Source organism: Nothoprocta perdicaria, unplaced genomic scaffold (genome assembly GCF_003342845.1).
Source record: "Nothoprocta perdicaria isolate Ctin4 unplaced genomic scaffold, notPer1 scaffold_302, whole genome shotgun sequence".
NCBI lineage: Eukaryota > Metazoa > Chordata > Aves > Tinamiformes > Tinamidae > Nothoprocta > Nothoprocta perdicaria.
This window is the reverse complement of record NW_020455536.1, coordinates 376,385-393,574: the sequence shown is the minus strand read 5'-3', so window position 1 is coordinate 393,574 and position 17,190 is coordinate 376,385. Positions and strand designations below refer to the sequence as shown.

At 38.4% G+C, this 17,190-nt stretch overlaps 2 protein-coding genes across 3 annotated transcripts in view; one reads left to right on the top strand and one right to left on the bottom strand.

The window, feature by feature from the left end:
• IL16 (interleukin 16) overlaps positions 1-11,862 on the top strand; it is a 31,119-nt gene extending 19,257 nt beyond the window's left edge. Inside the window, exons 12-21 of one of the 2 annotated variants that reach the window (XM_026042453.1) lie at positions 1,250-1,382; positions 2,254-2,341; positions 3,033-3,505; positions 4,900-5,038; positions 5,756-6,854; positions 7,920-8,103; positions 9,691-9,792; positions 10,307-10,559; positions 11,192-11,317; positions 11,583-11,862. In XM_026042453.1, the coding sequence (XP_025898238.1) occupies positions 1,250-1,382; positions 2,254-2,341; positions 3,033-3,505; positions 4,900-5,038; positions 5,756-6,854; positions 7,920-8,103; positions 9,691-9,792; positions 10,307-10,559; positions 11,192-11,317; positions 11,583-11,776 (2,791 nt within the window). In that variant the 3' untranslated portion in view covers positions 11,777-11,862. Of the gene's footprint in view, positions 1-1,249; positions 1,383-2,253; positions 2,342-3,032; positions 3,506-4,896; positions 5,039-5,755; positions 6,855-7,919; positions 8,104-9,690; positions 9,793-10,306; positions 10,560-11,191; positions 11,318-11,582 lie in introns of both variants that reach the window. The other variant, XM_026042452.1, reaches the window with a different exon arrangement.
• Positions 11,863-15,604: 3,742 nt separating this feature from the next.
• STARD5 (StAR related lipid transfer domain containing 5) overlaps positions 15,605-17,190 on the bottom strand; it is a 3,714-nt gene continuing 2,128 nt past the window's right edge. The window contains exons 4-5 of the mRNA XM_026042466.1: positions 16,438-16,531; positions 15,605-15,851 (exon numbers count right to left, since the gene is read on the bottom strand). Of these exons, the coding sequence (XP_025898251.1) occupies positions 15,704-15,851; positions 16,438-16,531 (242 nt within the window). The 3' untranslated portion in view covers positions 15,605-15,703. The remainder of the gene's footprint in view (positions 15,852-16,437; positions 16,532-17,190) is intronic.

Genomic DNA, 17,190 nt, shown 5'->3' with positions numbered 1-17,190 from the left:
TACATATTAATCATATCCCCTCTGAGCCGTCTCTTCTCCAGAGAAAACAGGCCCAGCTCACTCAGCCTCTCTTCATACGAGAGATGTTCCATTCCCTTAATCATCCTGGTTGCCCTTCTCTGGRCCCTCTCSAGAAGCTCCACGTCCYTCCTATACTGGGGTGCCCAGAACTGAACACAGTACTCCAGGTGTGCTGTTCTGTGGGTTTGAGCATGTGGGTTCAATATTTGGGATATCTGGGATTTCCATTTATATGGCAACCCAGTTGAATTATTGTCTCTTGCCTAGGCTGAGCTAGCTTTGGTGGTCTTAGACAAATATATAGCATTATTTCTATAGAAAATTTCAAAGTGAAAAAGGAGAACACATCTGGAAACAAGTAGGTAGTATATTCTGTTTTTATGGGCACTAGGTTCCCTGATGCAAATTCAAACCAATCCCTTGTTGTTCAGAAGAAACATAGATTTGCTGAATTTGCTTTAGCAGATGTTTAGAAATTCACCCCGTAAGATTTATGACCAATTAGTAATGTTGGGCATGTTCAGGACTGAGCAGAACACAGCACTTCCAGTTAACCTTTTTCAATTTAACTTTGGATGCTCTGTAACCCGCATCTTCCATTTGTACAAAATCTGTATGACATGAATAAACGCCTTCAGCAGGCCTCTTAATTTTGGACAGTATTTACAGTAGAGCAGCAAAGGGCAGTCTCAGTCTCCATGTGGGCCAAATTTAGATTTCATCTGGAAAGACTCAGTCTAGCAGAGGACAGTGATTGATCAGGGTGATTGATGGCAACCAGAAATTTTGCATTAACGAAGTATTCCTATACAGCAGAAATATCATAAGATGCTGTTTGACCTTAATATACTAGTAGACCATAAGCACACGAAAAAATGGTGCTAACTTGACAGTGAGGGAGGAAGACGTAGGTGGAAACAACTGAGCTGCATTCAGGAGACAGATCATAGACCACAAACTTTGCATTGCTCARTGTGCAGAAGGTTCAAAAGCTAAATGCAACAAGGCAGTAAATCAAAGGAAACTTGATTTCTATCTGCCCATTTCATTTTCTGAAAAGGGCACAAAGAGACATAATGATTTAATCTGCAATAACAGATCACAGATCAACCACAGGATTCTACTTCTTGCATACTTGCATACTGCATTCTTTTCATGTGCATGAGACAACACTGGGGGGAAAATGAGCTTTGTTAATACATTCCTTTTTTTTTGAATATCTCTGTAGGTGTGGAGATGAAATAATTGAAATTAATGAATCTTCAGTACAAAATATGACTCTTAATGAAGTTTATGCTGTGCTGAGCCATTGCAGTCCCGGTGCAGTACAGATTATTATTAGCAGACACCCAGAACCACAGGTAGTACTCCATATTCCTTCTGGTTTTGAATAAAACACATACTGATGAGCCAATATTAAGTGAGGAGCATATGCTAATCTAAAACAGGTGAAAAAATGTTAACAACAGACAGGTGGGACTATCTTTATAAGCATTCCTGCAAGAACCTGAGACATGGATTAAGGTGAAACCATGAGATATGTGCTATCTTACATATAATCATGAATGATTTGAAGATAACTGGAAATTTTCCTGCTTTGAATACATTGGCTAGAGAAATAAGATTTAAGGTGAAAAAAATGTCACAGTAAAATAAACTTTAGCCAAGAAAAAAACTGGAACTAGGAAGATAGGAAAATAACTTGAAAGAAGGAACTTACTGCCTCAAGAAGAAACAATTATTTATACACACTCTTCCGTGATGCAATTAAAATTCAGATCTTGTCCAACTCATATTTGATAATAAATTAATATTGAAATACCTTATTCTTAGAAAATTCTTCTACAAAATGCTTCTTACAAGCACTCTGTAAATGATTAATAAGCTTAAATTTTGCATCAATTATAATAAAAATGTAGTTTTAAATTATCTTATTCTGATAAGTCCAGAGCTGCTCTTCTAAAGAAATATTCAAATTCCCGTTTAACTTTGAAAGATGCCATTTTATTTACACAACTAATATAACTGGCAGTGTATTACAGCTATACTTAAATATGTGCAAATATAACGTGCACTTCTTTGGCTTTAAAATTAGCTGTTACATGATTTAACTAGATCTATTCATTTCAATTAGAGGGCTTGCATGAGCTGGAGATCTTTGCTGGAGGAATGTAGAATTAAATGTTACAACACAGCAGTCTCATGACAGTATAATGACATAGTATTTCCTAGGTGTCTGAGCAACAGCTAAAAGAAGCTGTGGCACAAGCCATGGAAAACAACAGATTCGGAAGGGAGAGGCACCAATGGAGTACTGAAGGTAAGGGAATATACGCAGGCAATGAGACATTGCAATTTTGACTTGAGAATACATACAAGATGAGTACATGTTGCAACAGAACCCTTGGTCAAGCGACCCGGAGCAAAAAAGAAAGAGTAGGAAAGTTTGTAGGACAGCAGTTCTAACATGTCTCCTAAGATACATTACTACAGAGCAATGAGAAGAGACTTTATCTGACGAATCTCCAAGAAATATTTAGATGCAAACTTCCTCTTGTTCATACTTTCCAATTCATAACCGCTGCTCAGAGCTTTGCACACAGCTGTGAGTAGATGACAGGAGTGTGATAGCACAGAATTGCAATGTATAGGTAATGTCCTGGGGTGGAAAAAAAAAGTTGTTAGTGCCCTTGGAAGAAAAGGCTTATACAATCATTAAATCTATTTGCCCAGTTTGGCGATGATATCCTAGCATGGCAACACTTTGCAATATGATACTGCTTTCAGTTTTCTTACTTCTAAAGGCTTAAGAATAATAGAACTGTCATCTGCAAGCTATCGAGGAAAAAAAGTTCTTTTTTTTTTTTTTTTTTTTTTTTTGATGTGATGCACTAGTGATATCTATGCATCAGTTGATAGTGGTGTCTAGTTGCAAATCACATCAGCTGAATCTTGGAAGTAAGCCCTTTACATTTATCTGAATCAACATTTTCAACATGTTCCTGATACAGGTGTCAAAAAGCTAGAGACAAGCTGGCATGGAAGACATCCATGTGAAAAACACATTGAAAGGAATGCTGCTTATTGCAGCCGCCGGACACAGAAGATAATGACTCGCTCCAGCAGTGACAGCAGCTACAACCCTAGGTCATCCTGTAGCAACGGTACTGCTTACCCGCTGACTGATTTGAAGGCAAGGGTACATAGTATTGATGTCCCCATTACCAGACAACCTGGCCTATTGCACTCATTTTCTGGAAACAACTTGGAGAACAATTCCCCACCTAGCCCGAGCGAAGGAGGGCGACTCCCACAAACCACCAAGAAATCGACAGAGATCCTTGTTAGAAAGCCAAGATCATCAAAGCCAAAACCTCCACCAAGGAAGTATTTTAAGCAGGACTGTACAGGTAACGACCCATGCAATGCAGACAGGAAAGAAAAGCTATCAGAAGTGGCTGTATCATCTCCTGCAAATGTTCAGGTAAAACGTGCAAAATGTCTCWTGTGGGGAGAAGGGAGGAAGGAAGAGAGCAGCTATGCGATGGCAGGAAGAAAGYGGGGGAGAAGAGAGGAGAAGCGTGCATGTGTATGAGGGGACTAGGGGGACAAGGTTCTTCTCTTCTGAAAATGRTGAACATACCTTAGTGAGGCCTGTTTAGTTCTAAACATGATGTCCGAACTAAAACTAATAAAGCAGAAAAGTGTCCCAGGGAAGTTTTTTTGCTACATCTGTGTTCAAACCCCAAAGATAGCATCAGTAAGAATGAATCCTAGTCCCTTACTGGCATTCCCAGGGAACACAGGGCACTGTTTCCAGAATGCCTGGAACTGCACTGTGTTATGGGCTGGGAGCAGAAGAGTTTGCATCATCTCTGGTTCTCATCATCTCTGGCTTGATATGGTTCATCCCGATCTCAAAGTTTACTGTATMCAGCTGATCATGAACTACAGAAGAGTCAGGTGAAACAGTTTGTTTCACTACTGCACACCGTTTGTTCACTAGTGTGTTTTCATAGTGCACTAGTATTATGAACAGTAGGTAGTTTTGGCCTCAGATATCTTTACTGCAACAAAGAAGTATTAAATAAACTCATTTAATTTGTTAGCGACCTGCTTTTTTACTTGTAAACAGATACAGTCTTTGAAAACTGAGTATATATTTGTACAATTCTAAATTTCAGTTCCCTATTTAAAATGGCATAGAAAGACACAGTGTATTGTATCTGCACGATTGTGAGATCTGCATGTTGAAACAGGGCTGTGGGTTGCTTAAAAAAGGAACCGATTTCCCCTGGGTTTAATAATATGCCAGTAGAAATGAGCAGACCTTGCTGCCGTGCGAACTTTCAGTTTTCAAAGTGCACGTCAAAATACAATGATACAGCTCAGACTGAAGGCAACGTATAACGTTAACATCCATGTTTCAGTTCAACACCTCATGTAAGGTGACTCCATCATCATCCTCTAAGAAGAGGACAGTAGAAACGTTCAACAGGTACTAGGAAAYCACCAAGAAACTAATAACTTACTGAATTTTCACCGCATACAGCTAAATCTCTCAYGGCCCTCAGTTGTTCTAAGGAATTATTCTTTATCATTAAAATCAATAAACTATGAGAAGTCAAGYCAAGTTAATGAMGAGAAGATYCCCTAACAAAACAGTTAATATATTYCAGGACAATAGCTSTTTTAAGTGCCTATGAGAGAYTGTTTCTTTCCAGAATATGTTTCAAATCATAAATGAGACCTTGACTCCTATTCAATATTTCATTTCAGAGAAAAAAAAATGGCAAGAAGATGTTTTTCTTGAGACTCAAGTAATGGGGTTTGCATAATTACATTCTGACACACTTCTGTTTCCTGTTTGTTCAGCAGGAAGTTGGAGAGCCAATGCAAGAGGGACACAAAACTGTTATAACCCACAGTGTCTTTACCACTTCTCCTACAGCAGATGATACTGAACACGCAGCTGCTGTTCCAGGCGACAGAGATCAGGAAAGAAAACCAAACCTAGGTATGTTTCATTCCATAAACTTTAATATGATGCTCCCAGATGAACCTAACATTTAGTTTGGATTCCAAAGTGAGTTTCAGACTGACTTCACTTTCAGCTTTAAGTACAGACTGCAGCCATATCTGTAAACTCCTGGGTGCACAGATAAAATCTTAAAATATTGTTTACAGTGATCMGTTCTTGAAAAAGGGAAAACTACATCAAAATATGTATGGTAGATGAATATTAAAAAGTAGAAATTGATACATATTGCATTGCTGTGATTTTTCAAATGACAGTTTGCTTATTTGTACTAAAACTTACTTTTCAGTTTTAGTTGGTTGAGATTTATCTTTAGCATTTCTAAAAAGTGTTTCCATGCATAGTTTTTGCTAGAAACAACATTTCAATTTTAGCTTTCTATTTTAACTGTGCAACCTGTATCAGGACTTCAACATCAGAATAATTCGGATTATCTTCAAATGTTAACAGGCCCTTTTAGAAGGGTGTACCGAAGCACAGACAAGCTTTGATTTTCAGCTAACTCTAGTGTCAGGAAACAGAACTTGTGGATTAAGAGTTTGGATTTTTTTTTTAAGTATAACTTCTCAGAAACTTAAAATTGTTAGTGACTTGAATGAAATTCAAATTTAATGAAGTAATAACATTTCTTAGCTAAAGAATAGACRAGGAGAATCAGGAGGAGTCTTACTAATAGTTAATGCTTTTCTAATACAGGGAATCCTTTTTCATCAATACAACGGCCTATACTTAAAAGACAGGCACGAGTAGATTACAGTGTTGATACAACAACAGAAGACCCTTGGGTTAGAATTTCTGACTGCATCAAAAGCTTATTTAATCCCAATATGAGTGAAGACAACGGACACATAGATTTGCAACCTGGCATCAACACAACTGAAGAAAATCAAGATCAAAGCAGCTCAGAGGCAGTTCTGCAGAAATCAGAATCAGAACTAGTCAGTTCAAAAGTACTAAAATCGGATGTAAATGATGCTGTGAAAAAGGGTCCTCCGGTTGCACCCAAGCCAGCCTGGTTTCGCCAAAGTCTGAAAGGACTGAAGAAAGCAAGTTCAGATCAAAAATCACAAGCAGAKCAAAGCTGTACCAACCTCCAGAGTATGTCCAGCAAAGAGCTGCACTCCAGCTTATCCCGTGTCTCTTCTAGGGGATCATCAATAAAACAAAGAATAAGCTCATTTGAATCCTTGAGTGCTCCTCAGTCGCCTGAAAAAGTTCACCGAAGGCTGAGCCCCAAACCATCCATTCAAAAGGAACATTCTCCCAGTACCAAAGGGTGGGAAGAGGCTCCAGCCCAATTAACCCAAAACTCTTTCCAGTGTTCTGAAAATAACCAACAGCAGCCAAAGTCACCAGTGGACCTGGAGACAAAGAGCCTGGAGAGAGCTCCCTCTTCGAAGAAGGCTCTAGCTAGTGCAGAGCCAGAGAAAAGCATCAATTCCAACACTGAAAATTCCCTGGGTCTCCTAACTACAGAAGCCACTTCCCCTCCCTGTCTAGTATCAGTAACCAAAGCTCAGAACTTAAGATCACGAAGCTTCCCACTTACTGCTACCCAGTCGTGTGAGATCATGAAGACGTATGATGAAAAATACAGCAAAATCTACTCCATCAGCAGTCAGGTGTCATCGGCTTTAATGAAGTCTTTGCTTTGCCTTCCTCAGTCACCAGTCCCTCCTGGAAACAATGCCTGGGAAGCTCTGGATACGTTGTCTCAGTCCTCTGTGGAAGAGGATGGGCCTTCTCTCTCACCCATGAGTGAGGCTCAACAGTCGGATACTGGATTTTCTCTAAAGTAAGACACCATATCTAAACTATCAGACCTGTATTGGTTAATCTGTGCTGCTTAGTTTATAAATTAACATTCTAGCTGTAGCACAGAACCGTAAAGCAGAGGTGGGAACTTTTTAGGGTGCAGAGGATGAATGACTCACATGACTTAGATGTATTTTTATGTGTTTGTGTATTTATAAGTTTCCTCCTAGTTAAGGACAAATATCTCCAGGATATCTATGATTAAGAGGCAGGACAACAAAAAACAGACCTCACTACTACTAATGGTTGGTTCACGTTTGCTGGGGAGGGAGCTTTTGAGGAATTTTAATGCATTATTTCAAGATCATGTGAAAAGCTGCTTTCTTATGACTATCCACTGCCCAGATAAACGAGCTGTAACTAGTCACTGTAATGAGGTGAATTAAATACGCAGCTACTCCTACCCTTTAAAATTAGTGCCACCAACTTGCCAGCCTTTCTGGACGAGTTGTGCCATTACACTGAGTATCGATTGCAATAATAATATATAGAGAAGCAAACCTGGCACTAGCACGTGCAGGTGATAGTCTAATAACTTTTGCTAGAAGGTTGGAGGCTACAGACTAGAGCAGCTAAGAGATTTAAGTGGAATCCAAGTAAACATTGGATTTTGGGTGTCCTTGAAAATCTTATATCTGCACTACCCAAGTTGTATTTTCTGGAATCAGTTGGTTTTTTTTTTTTTTTTTGAAAATTGCCTTTCTTAGAAAATGGGCTACTTGCACACATATCTGTAAGTATTTTTTTTTCCTTACAGAAAAAAAGACCCCAAAGCACAATTTCCAAATCCCAAATAAATATGCAAAGGAGAAATCTAAAAAAAAAAAAAAAAATTAACAAAGGCATAGGCTTCTTTTAAGCCAGTTTCAGCCTGGAGCCAAAGATGATTGCTGTTCTTTCATGTGGTGAATCCTACTTCTTTATGTTACACTTAAATACTTAATTTATATATATATATATATACACTTAAATACTTAATTCATACATATATATATGTTCTGTCTCAACTTAGTGTTTCTATTTTATTCTTTTCTCAATGGCACAGCCTCTCTGAGCTGCGAGAATATACAGTGAGCTTAGCAGACAGTGAGAAAGAGGAAGAGAAACAGGAACATGGCTCACCTCAAGCTTCGGGTGCAGCAGGGCAGTCTGTCATCTCTCTCCTTTCCCCTGAGGAGTTAGCAAAGCTTATAGAGGAAGTCAAATCACTGGATGAAGCCACTTTAAAGGTAAATCTGCTTTTCAATGCGTTCATTTCAGAGGGACCTGCTCAGTTGACACATCTAGTTATTCTRAGCAATATGACATTATTATTACTAAAACAATCATAGCAATATGTATCAGAAGAAACGTTTAACTATTTTGATAAAAAATTCCAAAAAAAATAGCTGAGYAAGACATTTTGCTAATGGGGATACAGCAGGGATGGTCAGAATATGCAGAAGTAGGCACTAATATTGTGGAGCCCTTTCTTTTTATTTGGGTTTAGTCTGAGAGACTACCTGATCTGTGGGATTTTGAACACTGTTTAATCTTACTGGAGTTACSTAAAATTGTGATAATGCTCAGAATAAGACAAAATAACAGCTAAATTTGTCATTCCGAAACAGCAGAGATTTTTAAAAACAGTCCACACTGAAAGAAAAAGCAGGTAACAGCAAAAACTCTACATTGAAAATACGTGCTTCTGCTGGCAGCTCTGCATTTGCTGTGCTAGACATAGTAAGCTGCCTGAAAGCAGCATAATGACATTAAAGTAACAGGGAGCCTAAATTAATAATATTTTATTTTTTAGCTAACTGCAGTAATGTGGCTCCTAGGTTAGTCCTGATTTGCACCTGTCCTGTGTGGAGCTTGGGTAGTGAATTCCTATCTGCCTTTCAGAAGATTAGGTAGACATATTCTCATGTCCTAGACACATTCTCACTGACTACATCTAATTTGGCTAAAGAAAGCACTTGAGTCTGGCATGAACAAAATATCAGACTCTCTTTCCTTAAGAACTTGCTGATATATTACAACCAAAAAGCAGTTCGACAAGCAGAACTAACCACAGCCAAGTTTTGTATTGATTCATGTCTCTGGTTAACATCCCACATTGGTATTTTTAGACCTAATTAGCAGTCAACTGCTGCACTGGATACAATGGAGACATTAACCTGGCCAGCCCTCCATTATCATGAAATTGTCAGGATAATCTCTTAGAAGCTGCTGTCCTCTGCCTGCTTGCAGCTGGCCAGTGGATTCAGTGGTGGAAGAGGACACAACAGCAATGGATGCAATTACACCAGCACACATCCTGAATGGRACTGTGAAATGTGGTTGAGAAAGCCACGTTTCCGTAAGGAACTAGGCTAAATAGCAGTTCTTCCCATAAACGCACTCATTTCTGGGATAACACAGTAAAAGCAGCTCATTCTACCTGGGGCTGTTATTAAAACACTGAAAATAAAATACTGATTTAAAAGTAATTTTTAAGCCATGACTTGAACAAAAAAAGGTTTTCCCCTTTTTCAGTAAAAAGTCCCTCTAGTTAAGCCATCAGCATTTTACTTCTAGAGTATATAGTAAAGTCATTAATTTATAACTCATATAATTCACTAAGAGTGCTTTTAGAGATAGAATAATAGTTTATAAAACAGGAAATTGATATGCAAATATTTGATCAGAAAATAAATACCAAATATATATCAGTTATCTAAATATTGCTTATGTCCTTACGCCTCATTACAAAATGCACAGTAGACAAAACCTGATTTTCCTGTCATCTTGAGGTCTGTTAAGATGTTCTTGACATTATTGCCTTCTCTGCCAAGGAATTTGATGATATTCATGTTACAATTCTGCATAAAGAAGAGGACTCTGGGCTTGGATTCAGCCTGGCAGGAGGAATCGATCTAGAAAACAAAGTGATAACAGTAAGTAGCATCTTTCTCAAAAAATACTCCTAAAATAAACACTTATCTAAAAACATATAAATGAATAGGGTTCTACTGTAGTGGCTGACTTTCAGCATAATGAAAGCCAAGCCTCCTGGGAGGAATGAAGGGAATATACGAGCACGTAGGGGCTGGAAACTATAGAAGAGCGTTGCAATCTCCCCTCAACTGGAAGGGCGAGAGGATGAGGAGTAGCAGAGGCCAAGTGCTTTCCCCAGCAGCAGGGCCTTGGCCATCTGACCTTGGGGATGGATGGGTCACTTAGCACTTGGAAACTGCTGGAGGAGGGTTGTACCCAGAACTTCTCTGTACAAAGTTATTCAGCCCTTGGCCCTGGAATGTGCTAGAAGTAACTTCTGCCTGTCACAAGCAGAAAAAGAAAATGCACATTGGAAAGAGTATCAACTGAATGATTTAATGATTTGTCTTTTTTTCTCCTGTGTGTGTGTGTGTTTTGCTTGTGTGTGCCTGTGGTGACTGGGGTCTTCAATAGGTGCACAAAGTGTTTCCTAATGGACTAGCATCTCAGGAGGGAACGATTCAGAAAGGAGATGAAGTATTATCCATTAATGGAAAGTCTCTTAAAGGTGTCACCCACAGCGATGCCTCAGCAATCATGCGACAGGCGCGGCAGCCCAGGCAAGCTGTTGTCGTCACTAGAAAAGCTAAAGATGGCGAGAAAAGTCTTAATGTTTCCATTGATTCTAGTACATCTTCAGTAGCAAGTGATGTCTCACAAGAGTCTGGTGAGTATGTGCAGCATAACCCTGCAGCCACCATCTGTTAAGCGTTTACTTGGCACCAGAAATTCTGGCTGTCCTGAAGAGCAGCTCAGTGTTGGCTAGATAAACCCCGAGAACCATGATTAAAGACAGTACAGTTCATAGAGTGCTCCTGGAACAGCTAGTTGGAATGACTGTGCTGGAGAGGAAAACAACTACTGGATTTCTAAAAGAAAGMAAGCTTCTAGGAAAAAAAAATTCAGAGCATAATCTGGAAATCTGCAGCCTTATTTACATACTGTAAGTGAACATTAGTAGCTTTGTTGTTAATAACAGTCTCAAAACTAATACCAAGTCAGATGTTTACCCTGTATTTTGTTCACTGAACAGATCTTTGCATTTCTAGTAAACGTTACCAACTTTGCTTTTTATCTTTCCATTCTGCTGCGAGTTCAAAACACAACTTGCTCTCTCCAGTTTCCCAGAGGGTCTTATAAAGACAAAAAGAAAAATTAAAAGCTATTATTTCCTCTTCCATCTGGCAAGTTTTGGTGCCTTTGCAAACAAAACAAATAGAAATTGATTCTTTAGAACAGATGTTTTAGGCTATTCACACTATATAGTTCTCCATCTGCTAATTTCCCATTTCTTTCCAGCAACTGAAAATACAATCTGCACTGTAACTCTTGAAAAAACACCTGCTGGTTTGGGATTCAGTTTGGAAGGAGGGAAGGGCTCCATTCATGGAGATAAACCCATTGTCATCAACAGGATATTTAAAGGTAAACACATTTAAATGTACGTATGGCAGGTCCTTATCTGATACAAACTTGTACATAACTGACTGTGATTTAAAAACACTTTTTTTTTAAAAAAAAACCATACAGCATTACCCATTTCAGTCCAATGTGACTGATTTGCTGCTCTCTCTACTGAGACCAGGTGGTTTTTATCACACATGCTGGTCCTCTTTAATGAGTGAAATATTTGTTAAAGTGTCCTCCACACACACAAAAAAAATAAAGGAAATGAATTTTCTTTCTTCAGGGATTACATCAGAACAAAACAGCCCTGTTCAGCCTGGAGATGAGCTATTGCAAGTGCACACAACTGCTATGCAGGGACTCACCCGTTTTGAAGCATGGAATATAATCAAGGCGTTACCCGATGGGCCCATCACAGCTATCATTAAGAGGAAGAATCTGAGCTCTGTTACCATCAAGGCATCCGAAACTTTGTAGGAAGAGGAATTGAACTACAATTACTACAGCTASTATTATAAGCAAACAAAACTTCCATTACCGAAAGCTATTTGGCCAACATAGCAAGATATTGTGAAAGCACGTATGAAAAATACATATGATCTTACTGCCAGTTACAGATGTTTTTGCAATTCCAGAAGAAGCTGTTTGGGATGAGAAAATATTTACAAAATGCTAATGATTCTTACTTCAGTGTTCAGAAACAGATGTTACAAAGTGTAAAATAATACAATAATGATTTTATTAATAATATACTGGTTGTAAAATGTGTGACAGCTATGGTACTGTCCTATTTTAACCATTTACTTAATAAGAAACACATCCCGAGGTAAGTGTTCAGCCCCGTTCCAGTAATTTTGCTCCTTACCCTATGTACATAGGAGAAGAAAATCTGTCCGCGACCCTATAAGTAAACATTCTACAGCACCAAAAAATATTAAAGGATGCGTAATGGGCAGAGAAACAGAGAGACACAACACAACAACAGTCTTAGGAAAACTCCAGCTTTTCTGTTCAAATCCTAAAACAGTCAAGAGTGCCAAAATCTGTCTAGGAGAACTTTGTGCTAGCAGGCGATGAAACCATCTCGACTCTAGCAGGCAAATACTAGGTCAAAAAAAAAAAAAAAAAAGATCCATCTGCAAGTATTGTAAGGGTAGGGAAGGAAGCTAAGGATAAAATAGCAGAGTTTTTTTAATCACTCTCTGGCCTGAATTCTAAGAACTAGAGCAGGAGAGCAACAAAGCCATTGAGAACTGTGTGTTAYAGTCTGTCCACACTTAAACTTTAAAATGTTATTCCATTAGAGAAGTGTCAGAGTATATGGGAACGAAAGCTTTTGGACCCAACGGTCCAAAACACCAGAAGTTATTCTAGAAATACTGAAAGCTTGGAGACAAACCTRTGCTTTAAATACTCCTGTGAGTATTTTAGGTCTTCAGTCCTCTGCATGTGGATCTATGGCAAGATAGTGTCATTCGCTCATTTGGTCTTCTCTGATCAAATGAAAAGCAGGAGATTTAAGGAAGATATTCTCGTACAATAGCAGATGCTTTGTCCTCAGAGTAGCTGGTCCGTAGCTGAATGCTGGATGGCTAAAYTGATTATCATTGTCCTTGGCTATTCACCTTTCCATACTTGAGAAATCTGCTGCACTCTTCTTCAGTTTCTTCATTTCACGAGACCGTAAGTTACAAGAGTTCCAAAACTGTTTCATGAACACTTAAGGAAAGGTCACAGAAATGACAACTGTTGGAAGGAGAAGTAGGACAGATAACAGAAGATACTCATGGCATCCAAGCAYGTAACTTGCTTTGGCCGTTGTTCACAAATCCACTCTATGCTAATCCTGGGAAGAACATTCTTGACAAGCCATCTGCTGCCCCTAACACCTAGACCCCCTTCCAACTGACTGCCTTCTCCAATTAAAAATCAAGAAAACTCAAGGGGAACATTCAAAGGGAAAATTCAAAGGGAACTCAAAGGGGATTCTAGCAGTTGAGTAGCAAAATACCAAAATAGGAGAAAAAAATACCTTCTTGTACATTTAAAAATAGTGCCTACCTGAATCAACCTGTGTTTCTGGCTTAACAGAGTCTAAGTAAACCTCCAGTGCATATAAAGGTTCTACGGTGTTCCAACCACGTGCCCATATCACCAATATGGGAAAAATGTGAATTGCTTGTGTACAGGAAAGCAGTACAGTTAAAGCTATATCTTGTCAAGGTCAGCCTTGTGGCTTTAACACATTCGTTCCATTTTCCAATATCATCTAGGATCAAAACCAGAAGTGAAAATACACTGTACGACTGGCAGCATTTTCTACTGAGAAGACATCCAACATCTTACAGGAGGATCTTTACTAAGATATTTCCATCCCTACTTTGGCAGGGCAGGAAGGCTGCAGTGTCTTACGGCATTTTAATTCTCTCTGCATAACGTCTTGAACAGTTAAAAGAAAGGAACCKTAAGTTATTCCAATGAAGAGCCTCCCCTGCCATTCTTTTTGTTTGAAGTAACATAACATACATACAAACATATATATATATATTTATATATAGCTAACATAAAAAGGCYCACTGTCAGCATTAAGTTTACTTGCAGCAATAAATAGTGGCAATTTGGGCTCTGTTCCTTTARCTTTCTGATCTTTAAATTAACAAAAATCACAATCCTTCAAAGATTTGCACAGGTAGTGCATGCTGACTTACAGCACATTTATCTAACTGTGCTGTATTAACCTCTGTAGTAGCAGGGCTCAAACCTCTTCTCACTCAACTTCCTAATTCCTAAGCACAGAAAGCACCAATCTAATTTGGAATTAACAACCAAGAGARGACACTGGACTCAGGAGGGCTAGTGCTCTCACCAAAACACCTAAATACCTATCCTCACTTAGTGGGGAATGMAAACTGGAATGGAGGCTCTTCTCTRCCTGGATGCAGTGAATTTACAGAGATGCTGCATGTCCAAGAGCCTCCCAAATATCCCTGTTGGCAAAGCAATGGGKTGGGAAACCATTTTAAAAGATTATCCAAGAAAAACAGTAAGATACAGCAGAAAAATATTTATTTTGTATCACTCTCATAGGAATTTTTACATCTTTGTGCACAAAGGCGACTATATTAAAAATTGCTTCCCTGAAAAGTCTGTTCCACAGGATAAAAATTACAGTAGGAGAATTTGTATGCAAGTCCATACACTCTAATATACATACAACAAAAAAGACAGAAAACAGAGCATACTAACCTCATTAAATAATCAAATTATAGCATTAAAATCATAACCTGCATTTAAAATTCTAATTYAGCAATTTACTTCTTTTTCCTTTTTGTAATTATATGCAATCCTTAACACCACCTGACATTCCTGCAGTAATCAGTCCCATAAATATTTCCGAGAACTGCAAGYATCACTGCACACTAGATCAGGAGGTGAATTCCCAACATAATGCTGTGAGATGAGGCAGTCTTACAGAGAAACCAATACATTCTGTCAAATCAAGGTTAAGGTACAGAAAGATTATTTTCCAGATAATAACTCTCACTATAAGAGACTAAAGGATGTTTAAATATATGGTCATTTCAAGTACAGTTAGAAAAAAATAGCAGGTAAAGTGCTTTATCTTCTTTATTTATTACCACTATAGCAATGCAGTTTGGTTCGTAACATTGTGGAAATCACTGGTTTTGGTATAKAAGAGAGGAAAGGAGCTTGCCAGACCACAGAACTGTGAATTGATTTAGATTGTTAGACCTTGATTCAGAAAAGAGCACTTAAGCACATGTTTATCATTAGTACCGAAATCTGCTGGAAGAAGCAAGTTGGCTCCTCCAGACGCAGTCCAGTTCGTTCTGGCTTCCTCCATTTGCTGGCTTCGTCCCATCCTAACATCTTTGCAGCTACGCAAGTGCTGGCAGCAAAAGAGCTAGTGCCTCCTTTGGGGAAGGAACGTTGTTCCAAGTGATTATCTAGGGAACTGCAGAGAAACAAGAGGGCTGACCTGCACCTGACCAGTGCTGGTAGCACTAAGTGGATTTTAGAAAGCTCCTCTTGATAGACATTGATGAAGTATGGCTAAGAAGAGATAAAAATATGCATCTTCTCCCTGCAGASAGCTAGCAGTGTGCTGCCTCCAGGATTCTTTCAGCATCTGGTGTGATAACCTTTATTTTAATTATGAAAAAAATACATTAGAAGGCAGTGCATTGCCTTGAATGCAGACAGGTAGAAAATGCTGTGTGAAAAGTTTACCTTACTCAGTTCATTGATGCCACTTCACCTTTTCCAAACATCTCTGCTGTTAAAAAAAAAGTGTTGTAGCCAACCTCTATTTCCCATCATTTCTATCCTCAAGCTGCCAGTGGTTTTCCTACCCTYGGTCAGTCATCTCAGCAACTGGTTTTGTCACGATTTTAATGTCTTAAGAGCTTTTTTCAGATTGCTATAAAATTCAACTATGTTAGCTGGAAAGAAGGATTCCACCACAGTTTGGGGAAGATAGCCACCAAGATCAGTCTGGAAGAAGGTGAGGACTTGAGTCTTGTTTGATTCTCTGCAAAAGCAATGCAAGTAATTTTATAGCTTTATATTTGAAGATATTAAGAACTTCAACATTTACATGCACTAAATGTGTGCTATTATCCATAGCACATGATAGATTAAAAAAAACTCAAAATTTTTGGAATTTTGTCTTGACAACAGGCATTTCTGGAATTTTTATAAATGTGGCCATCCTTGCAAGTCAAATAACAATGAAATGAGGCCCCAGTTAGAAACATGATTCTGTTTTAGAATTACTCGAAGAAATAAACCACCATGTACTCATTTTTCAAAAGCTGAGAACATGCTTGTATGTTTTGCTGAATCTCTGCTTAAGAGGTCAGCAGAAATCCTATCATAATGACAGTTCCTGTAACATTAACAACTTCCTTCTAGGAAATGGAAAGAGAATAATTCATTGCACAAAAGACAACAGAAAGTGCACTCTTCATTAAGACTACAAGTTACGGGAAGGCAGAAACGTGCAGTTGCCTAGAGGCTATTGGTCACTTATGGCCATACAGCATTATATTCTTAGATAGAATGTATAGATAAAAAAGACTTCAGAATATATAGTGTTTAAATAGATTTGTTCTTACCCTGGAATAGGTATACAGAAACAACCACAGGGATGATTAAATCCTCTAACGAAATTGGCTTGAGGAGGGCAGAGTGTGTGTTCCGCATGGGTGGCTGTAAGAAAAAGCATCCAAGAAAAAAATCATTTTCACAGGAGATATCAAAAACTCCATTGTAKTCAAAGCATCATGTAAGAAGCAACTTAAGGGCATATATTTAAGAGAAACAACAGTCTAATGTTTTGAATGTTGGATTGCAGCCAAAAAAGCCATCAGAAGAGATAACTAAGAGGAACAACTTTAGCTGTGAAATCTACAAAACAAACYAGCATTAAAATTAGCTGCAATTTTAACTGAGCTCTGAGGTACCTAACAAGACACTTTCAGGTACTTCTATTCAAATTGTGTAGTATGAGGTCACCGCTCTTCTGAGAGGTCATTCAAATTACTTCCAACAATGCCATACCACAGGGATATGTACCATTGGTCTGCTAAGAAACATAGGAAAATGGGACAGCTGAACAGTGGGGCAAAGAAAAACTTAATTGTAGCAGGTAAACAATAGGCTGAAGTCAAAAGAAGAGAGGCACGTGTGTATGCAATACCAGCCCCATAAAGATCATCACTTCAGAGAGATTATTTTTTTAAATAAACAATAATGGTAGTTCATTCAGGGGCTTAAAGATCATCACTTCAGAGAGATTATTTTTTTAAATAAACAATAATGGTAGTTCATTCAGGGGCTTCACAAAAAAAAAAAAAAAAAAAAAAAAA